The 21,735-nt window shown below is 52.9% G+C and overlaps 7 protein-coding genes across 7 annotated transcripts; 3 read left to right on the top strand and 4 right to left on the bottom strand.

The window, feature by feature from the left end:
• Nucleotides 1-3,667: 3,667 nt before the first annotated feature.
• Nucleotides 3,668-5,564, bottom strand: mfs1-8 (MFS glucose transporter mfs1; the record flags this gene model as incomplete). The annotated part of the gene is made up of 5 exons (XM_032021096.1): nt 3,668-4,011; nt 4,065-4,777; nt 4,830-5,312; nt 5,375-5,452; nt 5,518-5,564. 5 exons carry the CDS (start codon nt 5,562-5,564, stop codon nt 3,668-3,670), a joined length of 1,665 nt encoding a protein of 554 aa, XP_031881746.1.
• Nucleotides 5,565-10,440: 4,876 nt separating this feature from the next.
• On the top strand, nt 10,441-12,804 carry GAL4-4 (Regulatory protein GAL4; the record flags this gene model as incomplete). The annotated part of the gene is made up of 7 exons (XM_032021095.1): nt 10,441-10,473; nt 10,565-10,594; nt 10,661-10,755; nt 10,818-11,113; nt 11,171-11,865; nt 11,931-12,409; nt 12,483-12,804. 7 exons carry the CDS (start codon nt 10,441-10,443, stop codon nt 12,802-12,804), a joined length of 1,950 nt encoding a protein of 649 aa, XP_031881739.1.
• A 30-nt stretch (nt 12,805-12,834) lies between these two features.
• Nucleotides 12,835-13,710, bottom strand: CGGC5_v010067 (putative uridine kinase; the record flags this gene model as incomplete). The annotated part of the gene is made up of 3 exons (XM_032021093.2): nt 12,835-13,012; nt 13,070-13,386; nt 13,447-13,710. 3 exons carry the CDS (start codon nt 13,708-13,710, stop codon nt 12,835-12,837), a joined length of 759 nt encoding a protein of 252 aa, XP_031881737.2.
• A 473-nt stretch (nt 13,711-14,183) lies between these two features.
• mfs1-7 (MFS glucose transporter mfs1) lies at nt 14,184-16,011 on the top strand (the record flags this gene model as incomplete). The annotated part of the gene is made up of 3 exons (XM_032021092.1): nt 14,184-14,294; nt 14,354-14,639; nt 14,693-16,011. The coding sequence occupies 3 exons, from the start codon at nt 14,184-14,186 to the stop codon at nt 16,009-16,011; spliced, it is 1,716 nt and encodes a 571-aa protein (XP_031881741.1).
• A 246-nt stretch (nt 16,012-16,257) lies between these two features.
• pao (Pseudooxynicotine oxidase) lies at nt 16,258-17,871 on the bottom strand (the record flags this gene model as incomplete). Its single annotated transcript, XM_032021091.1, has 3 exons — nt 16,258-16,831; nt 16,897-17,520; nt 17,594-17,871. 3 exons carry the CDS (start codon nt 17,869-17,871, stop codon nt 16,258-16,260), a joined length of 1,476 nt encoding a protein of 491 aa, XP_031881740.1.
• Nucleotides 17,872-18,802: 931 nt separating this feature from the next.
• CGGC5_v010064 (uncharacterized protein) lies at nt 18,803-19,267 on the top strand (the record flags this gene model as incomplete). The annotated part of the gene is made up of 1 exon (XM_032021090.1): nt 18,803-19,267. The coding sequence occupies one exon, from the start codon at nt 18,803-18,805 to the stop codon at nt 19,265-19,267; it is 465 nt and encodes a 154-aa protein (XP_031881743.1).
• A 549-nt stretch (nt 19,268-19,816) lies between these two features.
• Nucleotides 19,817-20,584, bottom strand: CGGC5_v010063 (Choline transport protein; the record flags this gene model as incomplete). The annotated part of the gene is made up of 1 exon (XM_032021089.1): nt 19,817-20,584. One exon carries the CDS (start codon nt 20,582-20,584, stop codon nt 19,817-19,819), a length of 768 nt encoding a protein of 255 aa, XP_031881742.1.
• Nucleotides 20,585-21,735: the final 1,151 nt, after the last annotated feature.

The raw sequence follows: 21,735 nt of genomic DNA, 5'->3' as shown, positions 1-21,735 counted from the left end.
ACTGCTTCTTAGCTACTTATTCTCTTCTACTTAGTTTAAATCTTTTTAAAATAAACTTATTATAAATAACTAAGATTACTAGCTTATTATTAATTAAATAGTTTCTTTTATTTTATTTTAGTTTACTCTAGTGAAAAACTAAAGTAGTAAAGGCTTAGTGAAGATTTCTTATACTTAAGATAGTTTAAAAAAGATAGGCATCTACCTTAAAAACTTCTTAGTATGCATGCAGCTTTCTTTCTTACCTATATTATACAAAAGGTGACGATATATCGTGTGGAATTAGGTGGCTAATCGTGCCCGCTCTACATGCTACAACTAGGTAGCAAATGCCATGCTGTGTTCTTTAGCTGCTGGGCTGCTCTGCTTTACACACTTCCTCTCTAGGTGCCTGGTCTTTTGCGTTAATTTGCACACGATACTGGTGTATAAACTATAGGTGAGTTGATTCTTGACCTCTGAATTCATCAACCGTCGCCTATTATGCTACCCAGGCGCCTTCTGCTTTCAGGAGTTTTCACCTTACCCAAACAAGCCTTGAGCGTATCATTTTTGTGTTTCTCATGTTCAGCCTCAAGTCACATTCTTTTGTATATGGATTTCTGCGTTCCCAAACCGTTGCTTCTGCAAGATGCTGCTCTTACGAAGCCGCTCAGCTCACCAGTCATAAGCAGCTCAGTATGCTAGTCGGAAATTGCTTAAGTAAACCTGCAATAGGTCTGTTGTTTTGTACTCAGCAAGCACAATCCTTTCTCTTGCGGATGGGTGGCCTTGAGCACGCCGAGTCGATTTGGACTGAGGACCTTCCAGACCCGGGCGCCCAGCGTGTATGAAAGACCTGATTCACCACGAACAGGCTGTGCGATGGTCTATGTCTGCCATTACTCTCATCGTATTCATATAAAATAAACTCACAAAAAGGAATACGATCTACTGCTTATTGGGACTGATAGGCGCACACACCGATCGGGCAGGCGATGATACTTGGACAGCCCCTTGGACAGATTGAGCAACCTTCACTTCTACACATACAATCTTGACCCCACATTGACATGTCACTCATTTCGCCTGCGAGAGTGACAACTTATTTCAGGGACTCTCTGCCATCATGTCTTCATCTACACTCGTGCGAGTGTCTATATAACGCAGTATGTTAGCAGAAGCACTCACATCGGAACCAATGAGACAGACGGAACTGACGACATTATCACACTTGCTGCATAAAGTCAGAAAATTATAGTAAACCTTCTCCTATGATTTACTAAATGGTTCCTCATTCATGACGTCCCCGTATGAAAACCCTCGGGTTACTACTTCAGCCCGTCCCCCCTCCCCACCGTGATATCCGTCCTGATATTATGAATGAATATACGTGCCACGGACGACAGAGGCATATGGTAATGTCTTGACCACCCGGGTCTGCTTTAGTCCTTACAGTCTGCTACTCGAATAGAGGGTATTACTAAAGAGACGTGATGTCTACTCTTCGGTCGCTTGCAAGACCGGAGACATCTCCCTGGGTCGTGATCTTTTGTAATCCTTCAGCACAAGGTGAAGATGAAGCAGCGTACTTTAATAGCAGGAAGCTAAAAGAAGGGCATGTTACGGCCAATCCACAATAAAGCGAGCGTGCTACGTGAGACATGGAGCAGGCAAGAGATTTGAGGCATAATAAATTGCTTATAATAAGAATGGCTGGGCAACAGATTGGACTAAGCAAATCCACACCCGCCCAGCACCCAGGACTCGGTGTATTGTGATCTGCCTGAGCGTTTGACCTCATAGGCTGAGCATTTTCAGCATGAGCGAAGTGTCACCGGTTCTCATTCCATGTATAATAAGCTGCAGCCACGTTCTTCGATGTCTCCTGCTTATTCTTTAGGGATACTCTCAAGGGGAGAAACAACAGGTAGACCTGTGCCTGATGCCGTAGGGAAACAACCAAATTTCTACAACCACTAGCGACACAACATCGGGTGATTAATAGCATCGCTTCAATTGACGAAGAAACCCGTGTCATGGTCGCTTGGGTTGCGTGTGGCTACGACTTGTTCCCCTTTGAAGTAGATGTTTTTATTGGACGCCCGGAGAGTGAGACTGCCACAGATGCCATCGCCACGCTGAGTATCTGGTGTCTCCTGACGAAGTCATCTTGTACCAACATCAACTTCTAGATGACTCTTTCTCCTGGTGAGAATATAAAACATCCCGCAACATCTTCGAGGCACCATCTGCAGCAATCGACCGCACCAGGGTCTTCTTGAACTGTGTTAAACTGGGCCATGATTCAAGCTTGAAAGCATGCAACATGCCTTGCGTGAAGACTTCTTTCAGCCAAGGAAGCTAACGTCATCAAAGACTTTTAACACTTATGTCACCCCCCTGTTGTCCTTTATCTGCGCGGTCCGCAACCCCTTCCCTCGTATCCACCCTCTCACAACTCACCCCATTCGCCACTCAAGACTTACTCTTCCTGCCCTACGATCCAGCCTCAAAGGTGGTGATGAAACCTCGCAGTCTCAGTACTCAGTGAACTAGAGAAGAAGTTTCCTTCACTTCAAACAACATTGTCCTGGTTCTTCTCTAACTTTGCGCGGGAGAGCAAAGTCCTCATATCAGAAGAAAGACAAGGTTGGGGCTGGGGGTGAGGTTCCTTACCTGTCATGACATGTGCATCCTTGTTGTCAGTTACCCCTTTGCGCACACTCACCCTCTTAGAACCCATGACGGTCGGGTTCAAAAGAACTTTGCTCATCTTCTCTGGGGAACTTCATACCAGGTATCAGTACCACAAAACCTCATGACCACATTGCTGAGGGAAAGGCGAAAGATACTTTCTTCTATTCTAGCAACACCACTCTAGACCTTGTCTAATTCCATGTGTGAGAAAGAAAAAAATTGAGAAACCGTCTGAGTTTCCTGTCTGCTATACTGACTTCCTAGGAATAAACACAATACGATGAGGAGAGACTAGGATGGCGGCAGACAGAGGCCACAAGGACGACAATGGAGACGGCGATAAGGATAATGGAGCTAATGACGTGAATAACAGGGACAAAGACGAGGATGATGACGTCGACAACGAGGACAACAGGGACAATGGCGAGGACAACAGAGAACAAGAGACAGCTGATTGCCTTCAAGGAGCAACTGTTGGAATGCTCCCATCTGGCCTCAACTATTGACAACTTAATAACTTGACTTCAAAATCCAAATGGGTAAGAATAATGTCTTTCTGTCATGATTGATTCCGATGCAGAAATCGCTTCCTGTAGACATACAGTTTTATGTACAGACGCTCACGCACACTAATAGAGAGACCACTGAAAAAGAAATGACACTCCTGAACCGATACACATGTACTCTCTCCTCTCTTCCCGCGGGTATGATGCAAACCTCGCGTCTTCGTTCTGAAACGCTGCTCTTGATCTTGAATTCTTCTCGTCTCTTGGCTCGGCTCGATGTCCTCGTTTTTCCTCCTCCACATGTCCACAAGACATCACCTCTGGAAAAATAAATTCAAAAACACCTTGTGGCTCGACCTTTCCGTATCCAGTCCTTGGATTGGGGGGCCCTGCGGCCGCCGAGAAAGAGGAAAAAATTGCCGCCATCTATATGCAAAAGTAACCATCTAAACTTCTTGATGCGCATGCGCGTGAAATCAATCTCAGTCGTCTTGGTTGACCGGAGCATATCTGCCGCTGCCGCTGCTGCTCTGGTTCCGCGTGCGGCTGACGACCCTCGACACCCATCCGCTGATGGTGCTGCTGGCCTCGCCGTCCTGGCCCTTGCCGTCGGGGATGTCGGGCGGGTCGAGCGACAGGCCAGGAATGGCGTTCTGGGCTGTGAAGGCGGGTCGTCCGCGGTAGGAGCCAACCGGTGAGCCGGGCATAAGAGAGCCGGTCTCGGCCGCATGGACGGACGGGGTGCCGATGACCGTGCTCGCGTCGCCGAAGAGTGAGTCCATCTCCTCCAGACGGACTCCACAAGTCTCGGGGTAGATGAAGTACACTTCAGATCGTTAGTGGGGATGCTTATTTTGCGGGTCACGATGATCAACTTACCCACGACGAAACTGACAGCGCAGAAGAAAGCGTGCACCAAGTACAATCTCCACTTGATGTAATCTTGCAGGATGGGCGTCAATTCTCCTACCAGCCAGTTGAAAGCCCAGTTGGTCGCGGTAGACAAACTTGCACCCTTGGAGCGAATGCTGAGAGGCAGGATCTCGGGGGGGTACAACCAGGGGATAGGGCCCCACGAGTAGCCGAATGCTGCGTTGTAGATCATGACAAAGATGACAACCAGGTTGGGCGTTGCGGGAATGTCCAGGTAGATCCAGTATGAAATCAAAGACAACGAAACCGACATGACGATTGCACCGCTGAGCAAGATAGGACGTCTGCCCCACCTGTCAACGAGGTACCACGGGGGAATGGTGGACAGGAAATAGGTGATTGAGTTGACACCAGCCATGAGCACAGCATTGCGCCCAACCCAGCCAGCAGACTCGAAAACCTTGGGAGCGTAATAACTGATGACGTTGATGCCGTTGAGCTGGGCAAGACCTTGGGCCGACATGGCGATGAACACACGGGTGCTGTATCGTCGGAACATCTCGGCGTAGGTTCGCTCGCCTTCCTGGCGCTGGAGTAGGACGTTCATCTTGATCTCGCGGTACTCCTCGCGGGCCTTGGGATTGTGGATATCACCCTTGCCATAGAGGTTGGCAATGACGACAATGCCCTCCTCGTCGTGGTCATTATCGAGAAGCCATCTGTTCACGTGTCAGGCAAGCAGCAAAAAGTCACATGAGACAGGATACCAACCTTGGAGACTCTACGATAACCAGGCTGCCGAGGCCGAGCAGAGCACCCATCACACACTGCATCAACAGAGGAATACGCCACGCCAAGTCACTTTCGATGAAGCTGCAGAAGTAGTCGACCCAGACAGAGGTGGCATAACCGATGATGTTGCCGGAGAACTCGATGCAGGCGAGCTTTCCACGGTTATGGGGAGGGGAGATCTCGGACTGGTAGACAGGCACAATGGTGGACAAGGCACCGACACCGAGACCGGCAACGATTCTACCCAGCAGCATCATGGGCATGCCGTTGGCGAATGTCTGGAAGGCACCGCCAATGAAGAAGATGATGGAGCCGTATAGAATCGTCTTGCGGCGGCCGATGATGTCTCCGACCTTACCAACAATGAGGGAGGAAATCAATGCACCAATCTCGAGAATGGCAACCATGGTGCCAATCTCGAGACTGGAGGGGTGATTGAAGTAGTTCAAGAAGTACGCGCCGCTGTGGAGCCCATGTGTTAGCGATAAGCATCGACGGGGGAGGGTGAGCGGTAGGAGACGTACGTGATGATACCGGACATTACTCCCTGATCATAGCCGAACAGGAAGACGCCTAACGATACGAAGATACTCGTAAAGTAACTACAGCATGGTCAGCCATCGTGAAGCAAAGCGCGATAAGGGTGTTTTGGAGGGGGAGGACGCACATCAGCGCCTTGCCGGTAAGGCCGTGGATTGATTGACCGCCCGACATGATGAGGCCGATGACTCGCTCCGCGCGGGTCGGACGTGGTTGGGCGATGTCTGGGACTTGGATGGCCTCCTTATTAACGACTCCACGACGTGTTGGTGATCTATCGTGGCGGTTGGGAGAGTCGAGTTGGATGCGGACACGCTTCGGTTTTGTCTGCTTGTGGGAGGGATGCCTCTTGTGGACGCCGGCTAGCAGCTCGTCTTCGATGTCGCTGCCGAGCTGGAGGCGAAGAGGGTCTTCCTCGTGGTCGAGCTGCTCAGCAATGTCCCCCGTGTCGGTCCAGGAAGACTCGTCGGAGGCGGAGCGGGAGGAATCTTCAGATGACCGCTGGCCGTGATGGTGGTGTTTGTCGTATGAAGAATCAGTGTGGGTGTGGCGGTGGTCACGGTGTTGGTGGCCGTTGTCGTCCCGATCAGATGCAAGCAATGACGTCGATTGCTCGGTCTGGTCTGGGCGGGACTGCAGGGTCCGCAAGGGGATGTTGGACGGGAGTCTTCTGCCGTTTGAGGAGGGAATCTTGGGCGGTTGATGGGGCTGATTAGCAGCAGCACCCTTCCGCTCACGAGGAATTAAAAAGGTTGGGGGGGGAAGGGGGGATAAAAAGAATGCGTCGAGTCTAAAAGACGGTAGACACGGACAGCGAGTAAGAGGCAGCAGGATGACGGATCAGTCAGGGTCTGTCTGCAGCAGCGGCGAGGAGCCGTATCGGCATCTACCTGGTGCTTGCTGGGTAGGTAGGTAGGTACCTAGGTAGTGTACAGCAGGGCAGGGTGCAATTGACCTGGTGAGGAGTGTGAGGTGAGAGAGAGCGTGCGACGTGCAGGCGGGCTGGCTGGCCGTAAACCGCTAGTATGTATGCAGTACAGCGAACTGGCACTCTCTGGGGATGATGATTGGGGATTGGAGGGGAAAAGATGGTTGGGCTGGAAGGGAGGGCCCAGGCCAGGCTGGAAAGACAGGCAGCGAGCGGGTGGCAGGGGTTTGAGGGAGCGAGAGAAGGGGAACAACGCTGAAAGTACAGAGTAGAGGGCCGAGGAAGTGGAGTGGAGGAGAGGAGGCCGAGAAGGCAGGCGGGATGGGGGACGGGATGCAGCTGGAGAGGACGACGGCGTCAGTCAGTGTCCCGGTCCGGCCTGGTTTGGGGGTGGATGCCGCTTGATGCTATGGATGCAACCTCCTGCACAGTGACACACAGTGATCCTTGGGAAACCAGTGGAGAGCAGGGAAATGGCTGTTTCGGCCCACTTCAACTCGCTGGTGCAGTGTGCAGCACGACTGGAAGGTCTCCACTATGGATCCACAGGTGTCTGTGTCTGCTGCTGTCTGCCTCACTCAGGTCAGTTTGCTTGTCGTCCAAAATGCGTGGGAAGAGACAAGTTATGCCTTCAGCTGTGTCTTCAGCTTGTTTTTCTTGTTTGCTTGTCTGGTATTAAACCCAAGACGTGGGCAATTGACACAGGACGGACACCACAGGGCTGGGCTGGTCTGATATGACGAACGCAACTGAACAGAAGAAGAAGCCCGGTCTGGTCTTCTTTGCGTCGTCTCGTCTGTATTGCTGGGCCTTTTTTTAGCCTTCCAAAGCAGGAATTCAGGTTCCCAGATGTTGTTGTCTGATGCTGGGCCGCGCTGGGGCACAGGTATTCTCGTACCTTTGGGTAAAGCGCACGACTCTGACTGGACAGCTCAATTGGGGATTTGGGGGAAAACTGGCCGGGGGGTCTGGTCTGCAGATACCGATACCAAGCAGATGACCAGATGCCAACCTTTTTTTTGTTCGAGAGCCTGTCGGTCCAAGGGTTGCAGCGGCAGCGGCAGCGGCAACAGCACGAAGCAACAGGCTGAAAAAGTACAGGCGCCGTTGTACTTCTAAGAAGGCGAGTCCACCTGATGCTGCCTTACGCAACGGTGCAGGAGCCGATGGGGATTCGGGGGCGGGAGAGAGAGGGAGAAATGGAGATGGAGATGCAAAAGTCTCGTTTCTGCTGCCTCGCTGTCTCTCCGTTTGGGCCGTCTTTCCCTAAACCTGCTGGTTTTCGGGTCGTTCCCTGCGCTTGGCGTCTAGCGTCTCTGAGGCAATCTGTCCAGTAGCGCAGATCTACCGACCTATGCCTTGGCACAAGGGAATTGAAAGAGAGAGAAAAAAGCCCCCGTTCGTCGACGAGACGAGTGAGCGAGCAGCGATAACAGCAGCCACGCGCAAAAAAAAAAGGGCGATGACGAAGTTGAACGGAGCTAGACAGGCCCGGTACGAGGCAAACGGTAGCGCGCCGACACCGTCGCCGTCTCGCTGGATCTGCTGGCGTCGCAGCGGTACGTCTTGGATACCGAACAGAACAGATGATGGGGGAAATGGTGGTCAATGGCAATTGCAGGCATAAAACGAGAGGGTCAAGACGTCGGTCATGTGCCCTTTTTTTCGAGGCGGCGAGTCGGGGATGTATGGCCAAAGGAGTGTCAGATGGTCGGAATGGTTGAAGGTGGTTGACTTGAGAGCCTCCTTCGGGTGCAGCACGAGACCTCCTTTTCTTTGCCTTTCGGCTTCAGAGTTAACAGATGTTCCCTTCCCTCTTCCCCTGAAATGAGGATTATCCGAGCCTGGCGCAGGGGGTAACGAGAGCTGAGGGCGGGACACCGAGACTCTGCGACTCTTGGGACAGCTGGGATCTGGGTGCCGGACGGGACGGCGTAGCCAATCTGCCAACGCAATCAAGAGATGAGGCCGTAAGAGATTGGCGGTGCAAATCCATAGGTAGGCACAGTACAGAGTAGGTACTGATTACCTCACATTCAGCACACAGAAACACCCACCCGCCTACCTAACTGATGGGAGCCAAGGTATCCGTAAGATAGTAGGTGCTCCGCCAGTGTGCTACGCGTCCCCCGTCTCGTCTCTCATCTCGTCCAATCTGCTTCAGCCCACTCGTCTCCAGATTCACAATCCCTCCACTCCCTTCCCACTTACTTTCCAGCCCGCCATGGCGCCCCCGACCGCCCGTCCGCCGCCGCCGCACGCCAACCACACGCTACATTTCCTAGCTTGGCGGCCAACCTCAACTTTACGTGCCGCAGCATCATTATCTAATTATGTGAGGCCCCCAAACTTCCAAATAGGCTGACCGCGCACGTGAAACCAAATGCTGACTCGATTTGTGGGTAGGTCCAGTTATCCCCCTTCGACCCGAGGGAAAGGATCAACCGCCGTTTTCCAGTTGCAGTCGGCCTTTCGGACCATCTGCCTCCAAGGAATTCCTGTGGCCGATGACAGCCGCCCATGCATGTTTTCTGCCTGCGGTAGGGGAGGTATGCCAATTGACATTTCGCCTCCGTTTGAACCAATTAATCTTTGAGGTAACCGCAAAGCTTGAGAACACCCTCAGACGAAGATCATTCGCGGCCCGATCGTGGCGGATCGTCTCTGAATTTCGCCGGTGCGGCTCGAACATGCTAAAGTCAATTGACGATGGACATTTCATGCGTCGCCCGTCCCCGTTCCCGTCCACTCCGCCCGCCGTTCAGCACAGGCGTTTCCAGCGTCTTCCAACGGTCGCTGTGGCGAAGCACACGGCCCCGTTTCGACGACGACGATGCCGAAGCGCTTCGCCGTAGCGGACCCGCAACGGTCGGTTGCCCGCTTCCGACCCTCGACGTCATTTCTCTCAATCCCAGCGTCCTATTTTCGGGATCATCCCTCTCTGCGCTCCAAAAATCCCAGCACGTTGTCGCCGTTGCACATTGAGGGTTTATCTTGCAACCACCGCCTTACCCCAGACAATGCAACCAACTTCCAGATCTTTTCTCCTCCCAACTACCAACCGCGATAGCCTCGATATTTTGACAACTCATCATTTGTGCACTGTACATAAACCTGGACCCTGAAATGATGGCTGTCATTTTGCCGGAATCTGGCTCCACCCAACGGTCCACCTGATTCAGATTCCTGCGGGCATCGTTCGCAATCACCGTCAATCGTGGGCTCGTGGCCATACGCGGGCTTAAGAGCTGCATCGGAGCGGGGTATCGCCCAGAAAATGGTTCCCTCTCCCCGCGTCTGGTGCTCACGAGTTGTATCCCGACATGCAACTATTCTGCCTTCGTGTGGAGGGGGAATTCATACTTTTGACTAAGAATTGAAGAACGAAACGTCCCGGTCTAGCTTGTAAAGTGGACGACGTGGGGGTTTGTTACCTAAGTACCCGAGGCGCAACATAAGCAAAGGGTATCGACTGCCTTTCCAGCGAAATAATTGTAATACAGGTACGGAGCATACACCGGCCAAACGGTACAGAGCAGGGCGTCCCGGACAGTCATTTGCCAATTGCATCCAGCGCGGAGCGCTATCGTGACCGGATGCGCGTCTCAGATATCACGGCCGACGCGCTATGCGTTGCACAACAGCGTCCGCCTGCCATGTCCCTTCTTTCAGACGTCATCAAAGACATTCAAAACAAAAACAACCTTGACCTTCTTGATAAGGACCCTTCACCGCAAGTCAAGTTGCATGGGCCAAATCCAGGGTTGTGGGTCTGGTGGCGGGGATCCCTTCCAAGCGCAGGCATCGTGAGGTTGTGGAGTTTACTGACACAGTCAGCCAGCAAAAACCAAAGGAGCATACAACAACGGCCCCGGACTACACCCGCCCGATTACTACTTCGTCCGTCGCTGACATCTTCTAGACGGAGCGAAGAAGGCCTCTCGATTTGGCGATGGCTTCAATAACCTGAAGGGGCAGGCATTGCGCCTCCGAGAGGGACGGAGTGGAATATGTAATAATCCCGATTTAGATCCCTCAATTGACACCTGACACCACCGAGGTTTTCACTCCTGACAGGTGACAATTTCAGCCACTCTCACGCCCAGATTAACTTCACCAACAATGAGCGAATCAAGATCATTACCAGGCCTAGCTGTATGAGTGTTTCAATTTTATTATGTTCAATTGTTTATTTGCATCCTCAAAGCATGAGTGTTCGACTCGCCTCCGAGACTAACATCTCTAGTGTGACTACTGTCGGGTGAAAAAACTCAAGGTTCGTATGTATCCTAGGAGCAACACCAAATCTCTCCAACAGAACAGGGTCTGACATTTTCTGCAGTGTTCCAAAGAGAAACCCAGATGCGATGCCTGTATCCAGAACGCAAAATCATGTCATTACAGCGGAAGAACCCAACGATCGCCTCTCACTCGCGCGTGAGCCTCTGCCATCCCACCCCTTTCTGACCCTGGCTGGCTCGCTAACACCAGATTCCAAGTTACTTGACGAGCGTGGAGAGCCGTCTCGCCAGCTTAGAGCATGTATTCAAGCAAATGCTTCCAGATGTCGACATTGATCGAGCCCTTTCTGCAGATAGCCGCAGGCGGGAGGCCCCTGAGCCGCCAGCACCACACTCCCCACTACCAAACACAACGACATCCAGCGGCGATGGTAACGCCATGACGGAAGCCATGCCGGATGAGTCTGATGGCTTTGATTGGCAAGAAGATATTAATGCTCTTGCGGACGGAATGGCATCACTGTCTGTCGAGCCCAGAGGCGCAGGATACCTAGGTGAGCAAGGCCCAACGAGCGAGTGTGGGTTGTGCAGTAGGGCTAACGCAGATTCAGGCTCAACCGCAGGCGTGTTTTTCCTTCGCTCGCTGCTGGCTCTGACTGGGCACACGAAACCGCTCCTCGAGAACACGCCCAGAGCAGACGAACGCTTCAGCGCCGTTGCGGCCTCCTCCCAACTGTCCGAGGTGATCGCCTCCAGGCAGGTTATCGATCGGCTCATCGAAAGCTATTTCTCGATATACCACCGCGCATATCCGTTTGTCCACGAGCCTACCTTCAGAGCTCAGCTACACGAGGTCATTCCGCGGCCGCAACGGCGGTCATGGCTCATGCTGCTCCACACCATACTTGCACTGGGCGCTTGGTGCTTCGACGACCCCCAGGGCGAGCTGGATGATGATCTCTACCACCATGCCCTATCCTTCGGCGAAGACGAGTCTCTGTTCGAAAGCGCCAACCTCGAGTTCGTGCAGGCTCTCGTTCTTCTGAGCAACCTCAGCCAGAAACGGAACAAACCCAATACAGGCTCTAATTTCTTAGGGCTCGCCACTCGCATGTCGCTCAGCTTGGGCCTTCACCGAGAGCTGCCAGGCTGGCGCATCAATAAGTTGCAGCGGGAGATGCGTCGGCGAGTTTGGTGGGGTCTCTACATATTTGACAGCGGCGCCTCAACCACCTTTGGGAGGCCAATTCTGCTTCCAGACACAGAAGCTATGGATGTTCGACCAGTACTTAACATTCACGATGTGGTATGTGCCCCTGGTGAGATGACGGCGCGGGCTGCGTGCGCTTCTGCTTCTGACATTCTATACAGAGCCTGACAAGCAGGACGACGGAACTGCCCGTGGAAGTCGATGAGCCGACGCTGTACTCTGGTCTGAAGATGCAGAGCCACCTCCACGTCCACTCCAACTTCATCTCGAATCGATTGCTGTCGTCCTCGGGCATATCTCCCGAGAGTGCGCTCTCCATGGATGCAACGCTGAGCAAGTGGTCCGAGTCGCTACCCGCGTATTTCCACTTGGATTATGACGGGCCCTCCGCCGGGCCCTTCTTTCTGTTCACCAAGTCACGGCTCTGGTGGCGGTTTTGGAATCTCAAAATCATTCTTTTCCGACCTCTAGTGCTGCAGCAAGCTGTCAGCAAGAGCAGAGGGAACACTCAAATTACTTTCAGCTCGTCTGATGAACGGTGCAGAAGCGTCGCCGTTCATGCCGCCAGCGCATCAATCGCATCCATCGACCACTACACCAAGCACGGGGACATCACCAGACTGGTTACGTGGTATTCAATGTAAGTCACTCTCTGTCACGAAACCGCAGTGTAATCTTGATCGTGAGACAGCTCTAATGCTTGTGTATTACAGTTTCTTCTTGTTCCATGCGTCCCTAGTGGTTGCACTCGTCATGATCGTTGACCCGGAGTCGCCCGATGCGCCCCAGTGGCAAGTCCATCTTGATACAGTCCGCCATATATTTCGCCATGTCTTTGCCAAGGACCAGCTGGCCGCTCGCTGTGCCGCCATCCTCGACGAAATCCTAATGCCCGGCTACTTCACTGGGTCAGACGACTTGCCAACCGTTGATCCAGACTCCTGGTCGATGAACTTCTCCACGTGGCCAGCCGAACCAACCGATGACTTCTTCAGCTTCCTGGGATGGCCCGGACCAGAAAACTTGGAAATGTAGATATTCAGAAGCTTATCTAGCGGACGATGCCTAGTTCAGAATGCGGACTGTGGGCTCAATCAGGTTGGAGCGAATATGATCGCCATTCGGTACGTCGTTCTCGTCTACACGCAAAAGGGCCCGCTCCATCGTTGTCTCAATACCAGCCCTCAAATGCCGGGACGCGAGCCGTTGTCGTGCCACATCTGTCGGGACGTCGACAAACCACCTACGTTGCATATTAGCGTAAGCAGCGCCAGCAACCTGACAGCAAGGGAGAACCTACCTGTCGTCCACAAGATCGGCAATGCTGTTCCATGGATCCTCGTCGAGGAGCGTATAGTTGCCTTCGATTATGACCACCTTCGTCCGAGACGAGATGGCGATGGCGTCTGGAAGGGGATCCTTCACTGCATGGTCGAAGCTGGGAGCGCTAATCACGATCTGTGGCTCATCACATGTCGTCACCGGCACCGTCTTCAGTCGCCGTATAAGCTTCAAGAAGCCTTGTGCGTCAAAGGTAAATGGTGCACCACGTCGCTTGAGGGCCAAATCAGGGTCGTCGAAGGAGGAAAGAACGGCGCGCGGGTAATGAAATCCATCCTATCATTGGCGTCATGGTGAGCGCACAAAATAGTAGTCAAGAAAGGAAGGTTGACGAACCATCGGAAGGATTGCAACATCGTCAACTCCGTGTCTCTTCAAATCGTCAAGGAGTGTGGCCGCGATGGTAGACTTGCCGGACCCTGGAACGCCAGCAAAAGCAATCAAAACCCGGCAAGACGGTCGAGAACGCCTCTGCTCAGCGAGGAGGTTCTCTACGCGCTCGCGCAGTTTGGCGACTGTTCTCGTCTGGTTTTCATACATGGCGCTGGACTCGGGGCGAAGGGTCTCTACGTAAGATGAGGCAGGCACGCGCTCAAACATGGCATGGGAACTTGGGTTGTCCCGTCAAATATTTCGGCATGGGAGATCTAATCATGGAGACTTGTATTGTGCTGGGACACCCACCCAACCGGCCGGCGGGAGTCCATCGTAGCGCATCGTTATGTTGCATTGCTATTACGCCGGATTCCTGCCGTCCGGGGGTTGAGGAGAGGTTCCATAGGCCGAACCATTGTTGGCCGACAAGTGGAGTAAACCCTCGCTGCCTCCAGCAAAATCCATCAAGATCTGCGTCCGTCTACGGAGGATGAAGCCAGCCTCGCATTGGCCCGGACTGCTGCAGTCCGGAGCCACCTGCTCACCCACAATAACTGGGACTGCGATGGAGTCACCCCTCACTCGCGGACTGCATATAAGTACCCCAGAAAACTCTCCGCAAAATTCCCCGGATTCGACAACTCGTGTTAGATCGGCCGTTACTTTATCTCTTTAGCTGCAACCTTCCACGTTCAAATATGGCAGGTGAATTTGTCACTGCTGAGGGCGGCACGACCCCGGACGTGATGCCCAAAAAGTCTGTTTGGCGGGTGCTTCGCGAAAACCCATACGTTTTTGGACTTTCAGCAGTAAGCGACTTCAGATATCTCCTGTGGCTGAAATGCAAAAGTGCTGACACAACTTTCAGTTCGCGTCCCTTGGTGGGCTTCTCTTTGGCTATGATCAAGGCGTCGTGTCAGGCGTGATGACTATGGAGTCGTTCGCGGCCACATTTCCCCGCATTGCCATCGACAGCACATTCAAGGGCTGGTTCGTCTCGACCTTGCTGCTTTTTGCCTGGTTCGGCTCTCTCATCAACGGCCCCTTGGCCGACTGGCTTGGCAGGAAGGGCTCGATGCAGCTCGCCGTGGTCATCTTCATCCTTGGCGCCGCCTTCCAGACAGCGGCAAGCGACGTCCCGCTACTGTTTGCCGGTTGGTACCGAATTTGCCTGTCTGATATATCCACATAGCTAATCAAGACCTAGGTCGTGCCATTGCGGGATTTGCTGTCGGCATGCTGACGATGATTGTCCCCATGTACATCTCCGAGCTGTCTGTGCCTGATATCCGTGGCACGCTCGTCGTCTTGCAGCAGCTCAGCATTACCCTGGGCATTCTTGTCAGCTACTGGCTAGAGTACGGTACCCAGTACATCGGCGGAACCCGGTGTGCTCCCGATATCCCATACACCGGCGGCACCTCAGAGCTGCCCACGTTCGATCCCCGCTCTGATGTCGGACCTGGCGGGTGCACTGGTCAGTCCTCTGCCTCATGGAGAGTTCCGTTTGGGCTTCAGATCTTTCCCGCACTGGTTCTGGGTCTCGGCATGGTCTTCTTCCCAGAGTCCCCGCGGTTCTACCTCATGCGTCACAAGGAAGACAAGGCCCTTGCAGCACTGGCCAAAGTACGCGGCTTGCATCCCGATACCGAGTCTCTTCGCGCCGAATACCTTGGAATTAAGGCCGAGGTTCTCTTTGATGAGACACTGAATCGTGAGAGGTACCCCGGCAAGAAGGGTCTCTCACTCTTCATCGCACAACACCAAGCTCTTGTATCGTCATGGCCAGCATTTAGGCGTCTAGGGTTAGGGTCTGGGACGATGTTCTTCCAACAATTCATTGGTTGCAATGCCGTGATCTATTACGCCCCTACGATGTTTGCCCAGCTTGGCCTCTCTGGAAAGACATCTGGGTTGTTGGCGACGGGGGTGTACGGCATCGTGAACACGCTCTCAACTTTACCCGCCCTCTTCCTCATCGACAAAGTGGGCCGCCGCCCTCTGCTCATGTGTGGGGCCGCTGGTACCTTCATTTCACTTGTCATTGTGGGCGGAATCATTGGCGGGTTCGGCGAGTCCCTCCGCACGAACAAGTCAGCAGGCTGGGCTGGTATTGCCTTCATCTACATCTACGACATCAACTTCTCCTATTCGTTTGCCCCTATCGGCTGGGTTTTGCCCTCCGAAATCTTCAACCTGGGCAACCGATCGAAAGCCATGGCCATCACCACGAGCGCGACCTGGATGTGCAACTTCATCATCGGACTTGTGACCCCGGACATGCTCGAGAAGATTGGGTACGGGACTTACTTTTTCTTCGCCGCTTTCGCTCTCATCGCCTTCGTAATGACATACTTCTTCGTTCCCGAGACACGTGGAAAGAGCTTGGAAGAGATGGACTTGGTGTTCGGCGACACGGCGGCACACGAGGAGAAGACCCGGCTGCTCGAAATTGCGGCTTCCATGGGACTGACAGACGTGTTGTCGGATGAGAAGCTTGGCACCGACGTCAAGCACGAAGGTTGAGAGATGTACGTAATCTCACCTTGAAGAAAGGTCGATAATCTAGCTGGGAATACGTGATGTTCAGTTGTCACAATATGCTTATATACCCCGAAGCAGTTGGGGCAGTAACCCAACCCAACGACTTACACAAATAATCACAACTAGTAATGTTGTTTTAATCAATATGAAGCGGTATGAAGCAGCATGCTGGTCGTAATACTTACACATATGTCTTTCTGTTTGCTTTTTGCCCCTTGGTGCATGTCGTTACAGGTTCGCATGGAGTTGTCGACGACCATCACCGAGACACTCGGCAACCTGGCGCGCAGCATTCTTTCCCTGCTCAATAGCACCGTCAATAAAGCCCCTCCAACCATCCGCGCTGTCTGAACTCGCAAAGAATACCCTCCCATGCGGCCTCTGAAGCTCTCGCAGGTACCTGCTCATCGCATCCCCCTTCCAACAGCTCCACTGGCCACCAGCCATCGGGTCGTTCGACCAGTCGTGGCTGAGGTACGCCGTGATCTCCGCATCCGGCTTCACCGCGCGCTTGAATTCATCCACCACCCTCGCGTGGTCCTGGAGGTTGGGGTAGACTCCGCTCCGGAGCGCGGCCAGGCAGTAGGTCCCGTCTGGCCCCGTGCTCTTCGTGCCGTTGTGGTCGGAAAACGCCAGCAGGTACGGGGTCGATCCGTCGGGCGCGGTTGTGGCGAACCAGCCGGGCTCGATCTTGGCGAGCCGGAAGTGGACCTTGGCTCCCTTGTTCTGGTGGCCGTAGTCGACGGCCTCGCGCCGCAGAGGGCTCAGGGGAGGGTCAAACGCGACTCGGCTCAGACAGTTGCTTGCGAGAAGTGGTTAGTTCAGCCTGAAAAAGATTGAGGCGATGGCCCGCTGCTGCCGACTTACAGAGGAATCGTCGAGACGACGAAGCCGGCGCTAAATACTCGGCCCTCTGCGGTGGTGATTCGCACGGCCGAGCTTGTCTGCTCGATCGCGGTGACGACTTGCCCAAACAAGAGATCCCCCGTGAACTCTCCCCGGATTGCTTTAGCAAAAGACGTCATGCCCCCGTTGCCAAGCTTGAAGAGACCGCTGAGGTCGTACGCTCCCGCCATCGAATGTCCCCCTAGAGCGTACCACCGGAGGACCTCCGTGAAGGAGGTATCAGCTGCATAGTTGCACCCGAACAAGTTCACCAGTGAACTGAAATAGTCCTTCTCCAGGTCCGTGATGTCGAGCTGGTCGAACCGGTCCTGCACGGTCAAACCATCGTATTGCTTCCAAGGCGCGGGCTCCCGAAAGGGCTCGTGTGGGAACGGCATCAGGCTTTGGCTCGTGTTGCCGTCAACACCGAAGAAGAGGGCAGCCACCCTCTCGGCAGCGGCCCAGTTCATCTCAGACGTCAACTGCTTGACCGTGCCTTTTCGAGGCTTGAAGAATGCCTTCGCGTCGGAACAAGCCCCGGCGGAAGCCTTAAGGTTGCGATGAAGTCCGTACCGATGGAGTTCGTTGTAGACGTGCGGTTGGCACCTAAACTGCCTCAGTCGCTCCGCTTCCATAATTCCGCAAAAGAAAAAGGGGTATGCCGATGCTAGTCACGTACCAGTGCACCCAGGTGCCGCCCATCTCAAACTCCTCGCCGAAGACGGATGCGGTCCAGGTTCGCCCGCCGATCCTGTCGCGCCCCTCGAGTAGCAACACGTTTACTCCTGGTTGCTTCGCCAGATCACGGGCTGCGACGAGGCCCGCAAAGCCTCCGCCAATGACGACGACGTCATAAGATTGCTTGATGTGACGAGAACCCGGCAGCACGGCTGCTGTTGGTAGTCCTTCAGTTGTGCCCTCAGGAGTCCAAAGATAACCCTCCTTGGACCGTGACATGGCGGGAAACGACGTCATGTAGTTATATCGGGTACAGTTTACATGGAAAATGTGTGAAATAGACACGATTTATGGCAGCGAAAGCAATTTGGTTGACAACGTATTTAAACGTAGATGGTGTACAACGCCGTCAACCGACAGCTCGCCAGCCCGTTCTTCTAGGCATGTTGTGAGAAGTAGTTGCCCATCTTGGAGATTGTTGCCGGCAGCTGGTATCTTCCTCTTAACCCACTGGAAGCTGGTGACTCGTTCTCAGCTCAGACTCGTTCCCTGGAAAGTAGAGCGGCATGGCAGGCGGCGTTCCGAAACTCGACGGAATGCCTCTCACCTTGAACTCATTGCCGACGAGGCTCGAAAGCGCCGATCCACCATTTGTACATTTTAGGGTTATGGACTAATCAAAGAACGTTAGCAGATTTGCAAGGTAAGGAAGAGTATTCGTGGTGATAAGGAAATAGCGATGTGGATTTGGCTGGGCTGCGGAAAATTATGCGGAAACGGTCTATTCAAGTAAGAAATACCCGACTAGACGAGATCCTTTCGGAGACGGAATCTCAACCGGAACTCGACCGGAAGCCGGAGACTCTCGTACGTGAAAAACTACCGTATCAGGAAGGTATTCACTTCACTCCTCGATGCCGGCGATAAGGCACCTCCCATGTCTTCCTCGTCGAAGACTAGGGTAACAGCAGCACCCGGCAGTATTCCTCCTCTTGTCAATAAGCTCTCAGTCACCAATTTCGCTTAGTCAAGTTGAAACTACTATTGTTTGTCGACAAAGGAACAAAGGAAGGAAGTAGAGATGCCATTTAACCACATGGCAAATGTTCCTGTCTCGCAATTGTTACCAACCTTCGCCTTCTCTATATTGTCCCTCTAGCCACCTAAAGCTACTGTAAGAACTTACAAGCATCATCAAACAAACATCGAAATGCCCGATCGCGCACCACCTCTCTACGCCGCGGCGGTACAATTCTCAAGTCCGCCGGGAGCACTCTCCACCGTCGGGGCCGAGCTGGGAATCTCCCAGGCGGTCTGTCTTCCCGCCAACGGGTCGATTGTGATCACATCCGGCCAGTGTGGTTTTCGTGACGATCTCTCAATCTCGCCCCGTCTTGATGAGCAGATTGAACTGACACTCCTTAACGCTCAAAAGACGCTGCGAGCCGCTGGAGTCGACAACGGCCTGACGTCTGTGTACCAGATCACGCTCTACGCCCTTCAGATTGATGACGAACTGGTTCGGATATGGAGAGAGATGAAGAGGAAGTATATGGGTTCCCACACGCCGGTGGAAACCGGTGTCACCGTTCCAGCGTTATATGGAGGGGCGAAGGTGGAAATGACTTTCTATGCCGTGGGAGGTCGAGGTTTTGGTCCAAGCCAAAGGCTGTAGTTTTACTTCGCAGAAAACGAGTACCGCTATTTATTAAATGATTGAATTAGCGGTGGAGAACTGAAGCATTTCGTGAGTCCTTAATATTTTTCAAGCCTCCGCATGACTATATGGGAAAGAAACTCTTAGGCGCTGAATTCGGATGATGTAGGGCACGGCACTGCATTTGAAATGTAGTATGATGTCCTTTGAGCAGTGTAGCTCCGAAGAAAAGAAGTGAAACACATCCGATACGGATGTGACATATAAAATTTTAAGCAGGTATCTTATACGAGCTGCCCTGGTGGTAGCCGCTGCTTTTCCTTGTAATCCCTCATTACCTGGACAGTGTTGGTTGGTTTTGTCTGTGCGAAGAACGAAGTCTCTCACAATGTTTAGTTCTACCTATACTCTATCACTATGTCCTGGAAGCTGGCCATTCAAAGGTGTCAAGATGATCGGGAGACGGAACTGTTTTCTTCCCTTCAAAGTGTAGTACAATACCCCGAAGACTGACCACCCGACCATGACCCCAGTTGAGTAGTTCATCGTTTCCCAGCTGACAGGTATTTAGCTAGGGAACGCGCTGAAAGCAATTGATAGCACCATGAACGCAATGGCAATCACGTTGAGAATGGGCCCAACACAGCCGCGCAATCTGAAAGGCCCGTACTCCGAAACGCTCAACTTCCTGCGGCCATTGAGAAGCATTCCGACAATGGGGAGAGCATATGATGTGTATGTACCGATGATTGCCATGGAAAGCACGGCATTGAAGGTAGTGTTGCCCAAGTAGATGAAGCCAATGAGCATTTGCAATACTAATATGACATAGATCGCATTTGCTGGAATCTGGCTTCGCTGGTCCACTCGCCCGATCAGTTTCGAGTAAGGCACGGCCTCATCGCGAGCGAACGCCCATAATGTTCTCGACGTTGATGTCAACGCGGCACAGCAAGCGGCCCCGGCTAGAACAATGAGCAGCAGCGACATCGTTGTCGCGCCTGCGGCGGACTGGGTTGCGTCAAGGTAAATCTGCATCACCGGAAAACCAAGAGGTGTGGCGAGAACACCCTCCAGTTTGCTCGTGGAGAAGAGGAGTATGATGGCATACGCAAGCCCCATGAGCCCATTGAGTACGATGCTTCCAATCATCGCAAGCGGCACATTGCGGGCAGCGTTAGGAAGTTCCTCAGCAAGATGGCAAGCAGCGTCGTATCCCAGGAATGGATATACCGTGCTGATCAAGCCGACCAGCCAGGCAACGCCGTCGCTCGACCAGCCGGTTTCGTTGTAGACGTCGGTGAAGACGAATGAAGCGCTGTTCTTGTCGGACATGACTGAAAGGACGACAAGAATGGCCACAAAGCCGACAACATGCAGTACGCCTATTTCACAAAGCCAGATGTTAGAGGGTTGGATGTCTAAGTAAGTCATGAAGCCGTCGACTTGCCTGAGACGAGGTTGGCAGTAGGCAGAAGCTTGCTGCCCCACAGATTCATGGCTGTTCCATAGAACAGAAATACCCAGTATAGTAGAAGAGTCTGCCATCGGGTAGGTCTGTAACTTTGGGAGTTCATGGTGATGAGTGCCTGGGTCATTAGCCCACAGGCAAAGGCAATGGACGCTGTTAGAACGATCTGTCCTCCGATGGTGATCCAGCCGGTCATCCAGGCCATGAACTTTCTCCCTAGCACCGGATATAATGCAGTGACCCAGTGGTACTGTCCTGCGGTGAAGGTCAGGGGATATTGCTTCCGCGATTGTTCATTTGTAATTGGGAACTCACCCCCGGCGGTAGGATAGATGGACGCGATTTCACCGAGAGATAACCCAATCGCGATAGCACATAGAAAGGTGAAGATGCTAGAAGCGACATCAGCGTAAAACTAACCAGCGTGATAGAATGAAAGGCATACTAATTGTAAAGAAGGCATGGTGCCCCTCCACTTGTCAACGCCTGAGCTATGACACTGGAACATCCCTCCCAAGTGCCCATCAAGCACAAACAAAGAGCTATCAGCGAGGGGAGGGAGAACACGCGATTAAGTTTGCTTTCGAGCCCCAGCTGGCCTAGACGTTCGTCATCAATATTGGTAGCCTTCTCTGGTGCCCTGGGCGAGGTTGCCCGGACGAGACTGTCCCCATCATGTCGTTTATCTGTCGTCATCTGGACTTAAAACCACAGCAACAAGAATTGGCTGCCAAAGAATATCTGCGGAGACAGATACTTGCTAAAGCTTAGGGATCCATTCAAGCTTTAAATAGAAATGTGTGTCTTTAGAGGGCGATTGACTTCAACACTCGTGTTATGTCTTATCCCTGCTTTTCCTGTGAAGTTTCATAGACATAAGTTCCTTTCCTGATCAGATCAACCTTAGTCCGGTGCAAAGTAAGACTCAGATAACGTTCCTCCTGAGCTCTGCTGTATGCCTCACTAGATATTGATGCCTTCCTCTCCTGCTAAGCTATCAGAAGTGATGTCTGGA

This window comes from Colletotrichum fructicola (assembly GCF_000319635.2).
Source record: "Colletotrichum fructicola Nara gc5 chromosome Unknown KSG_Nara_v1_contig05, whole genome shotgun sequence".
Taxonomy (NCBI): domain Eukaryota; kingdom Fungi; phylum Ascomycota; class Sordariomycetes; order Glomerellales; family Glomerellaceae; genus Colletotrichum; species Colletotrichum fructicola.
The sequence above is the reverse complement of the archived record's forward strand: the minus strand, read 5'-3'. Positions and strand labels throughout refer to the sequence as shown.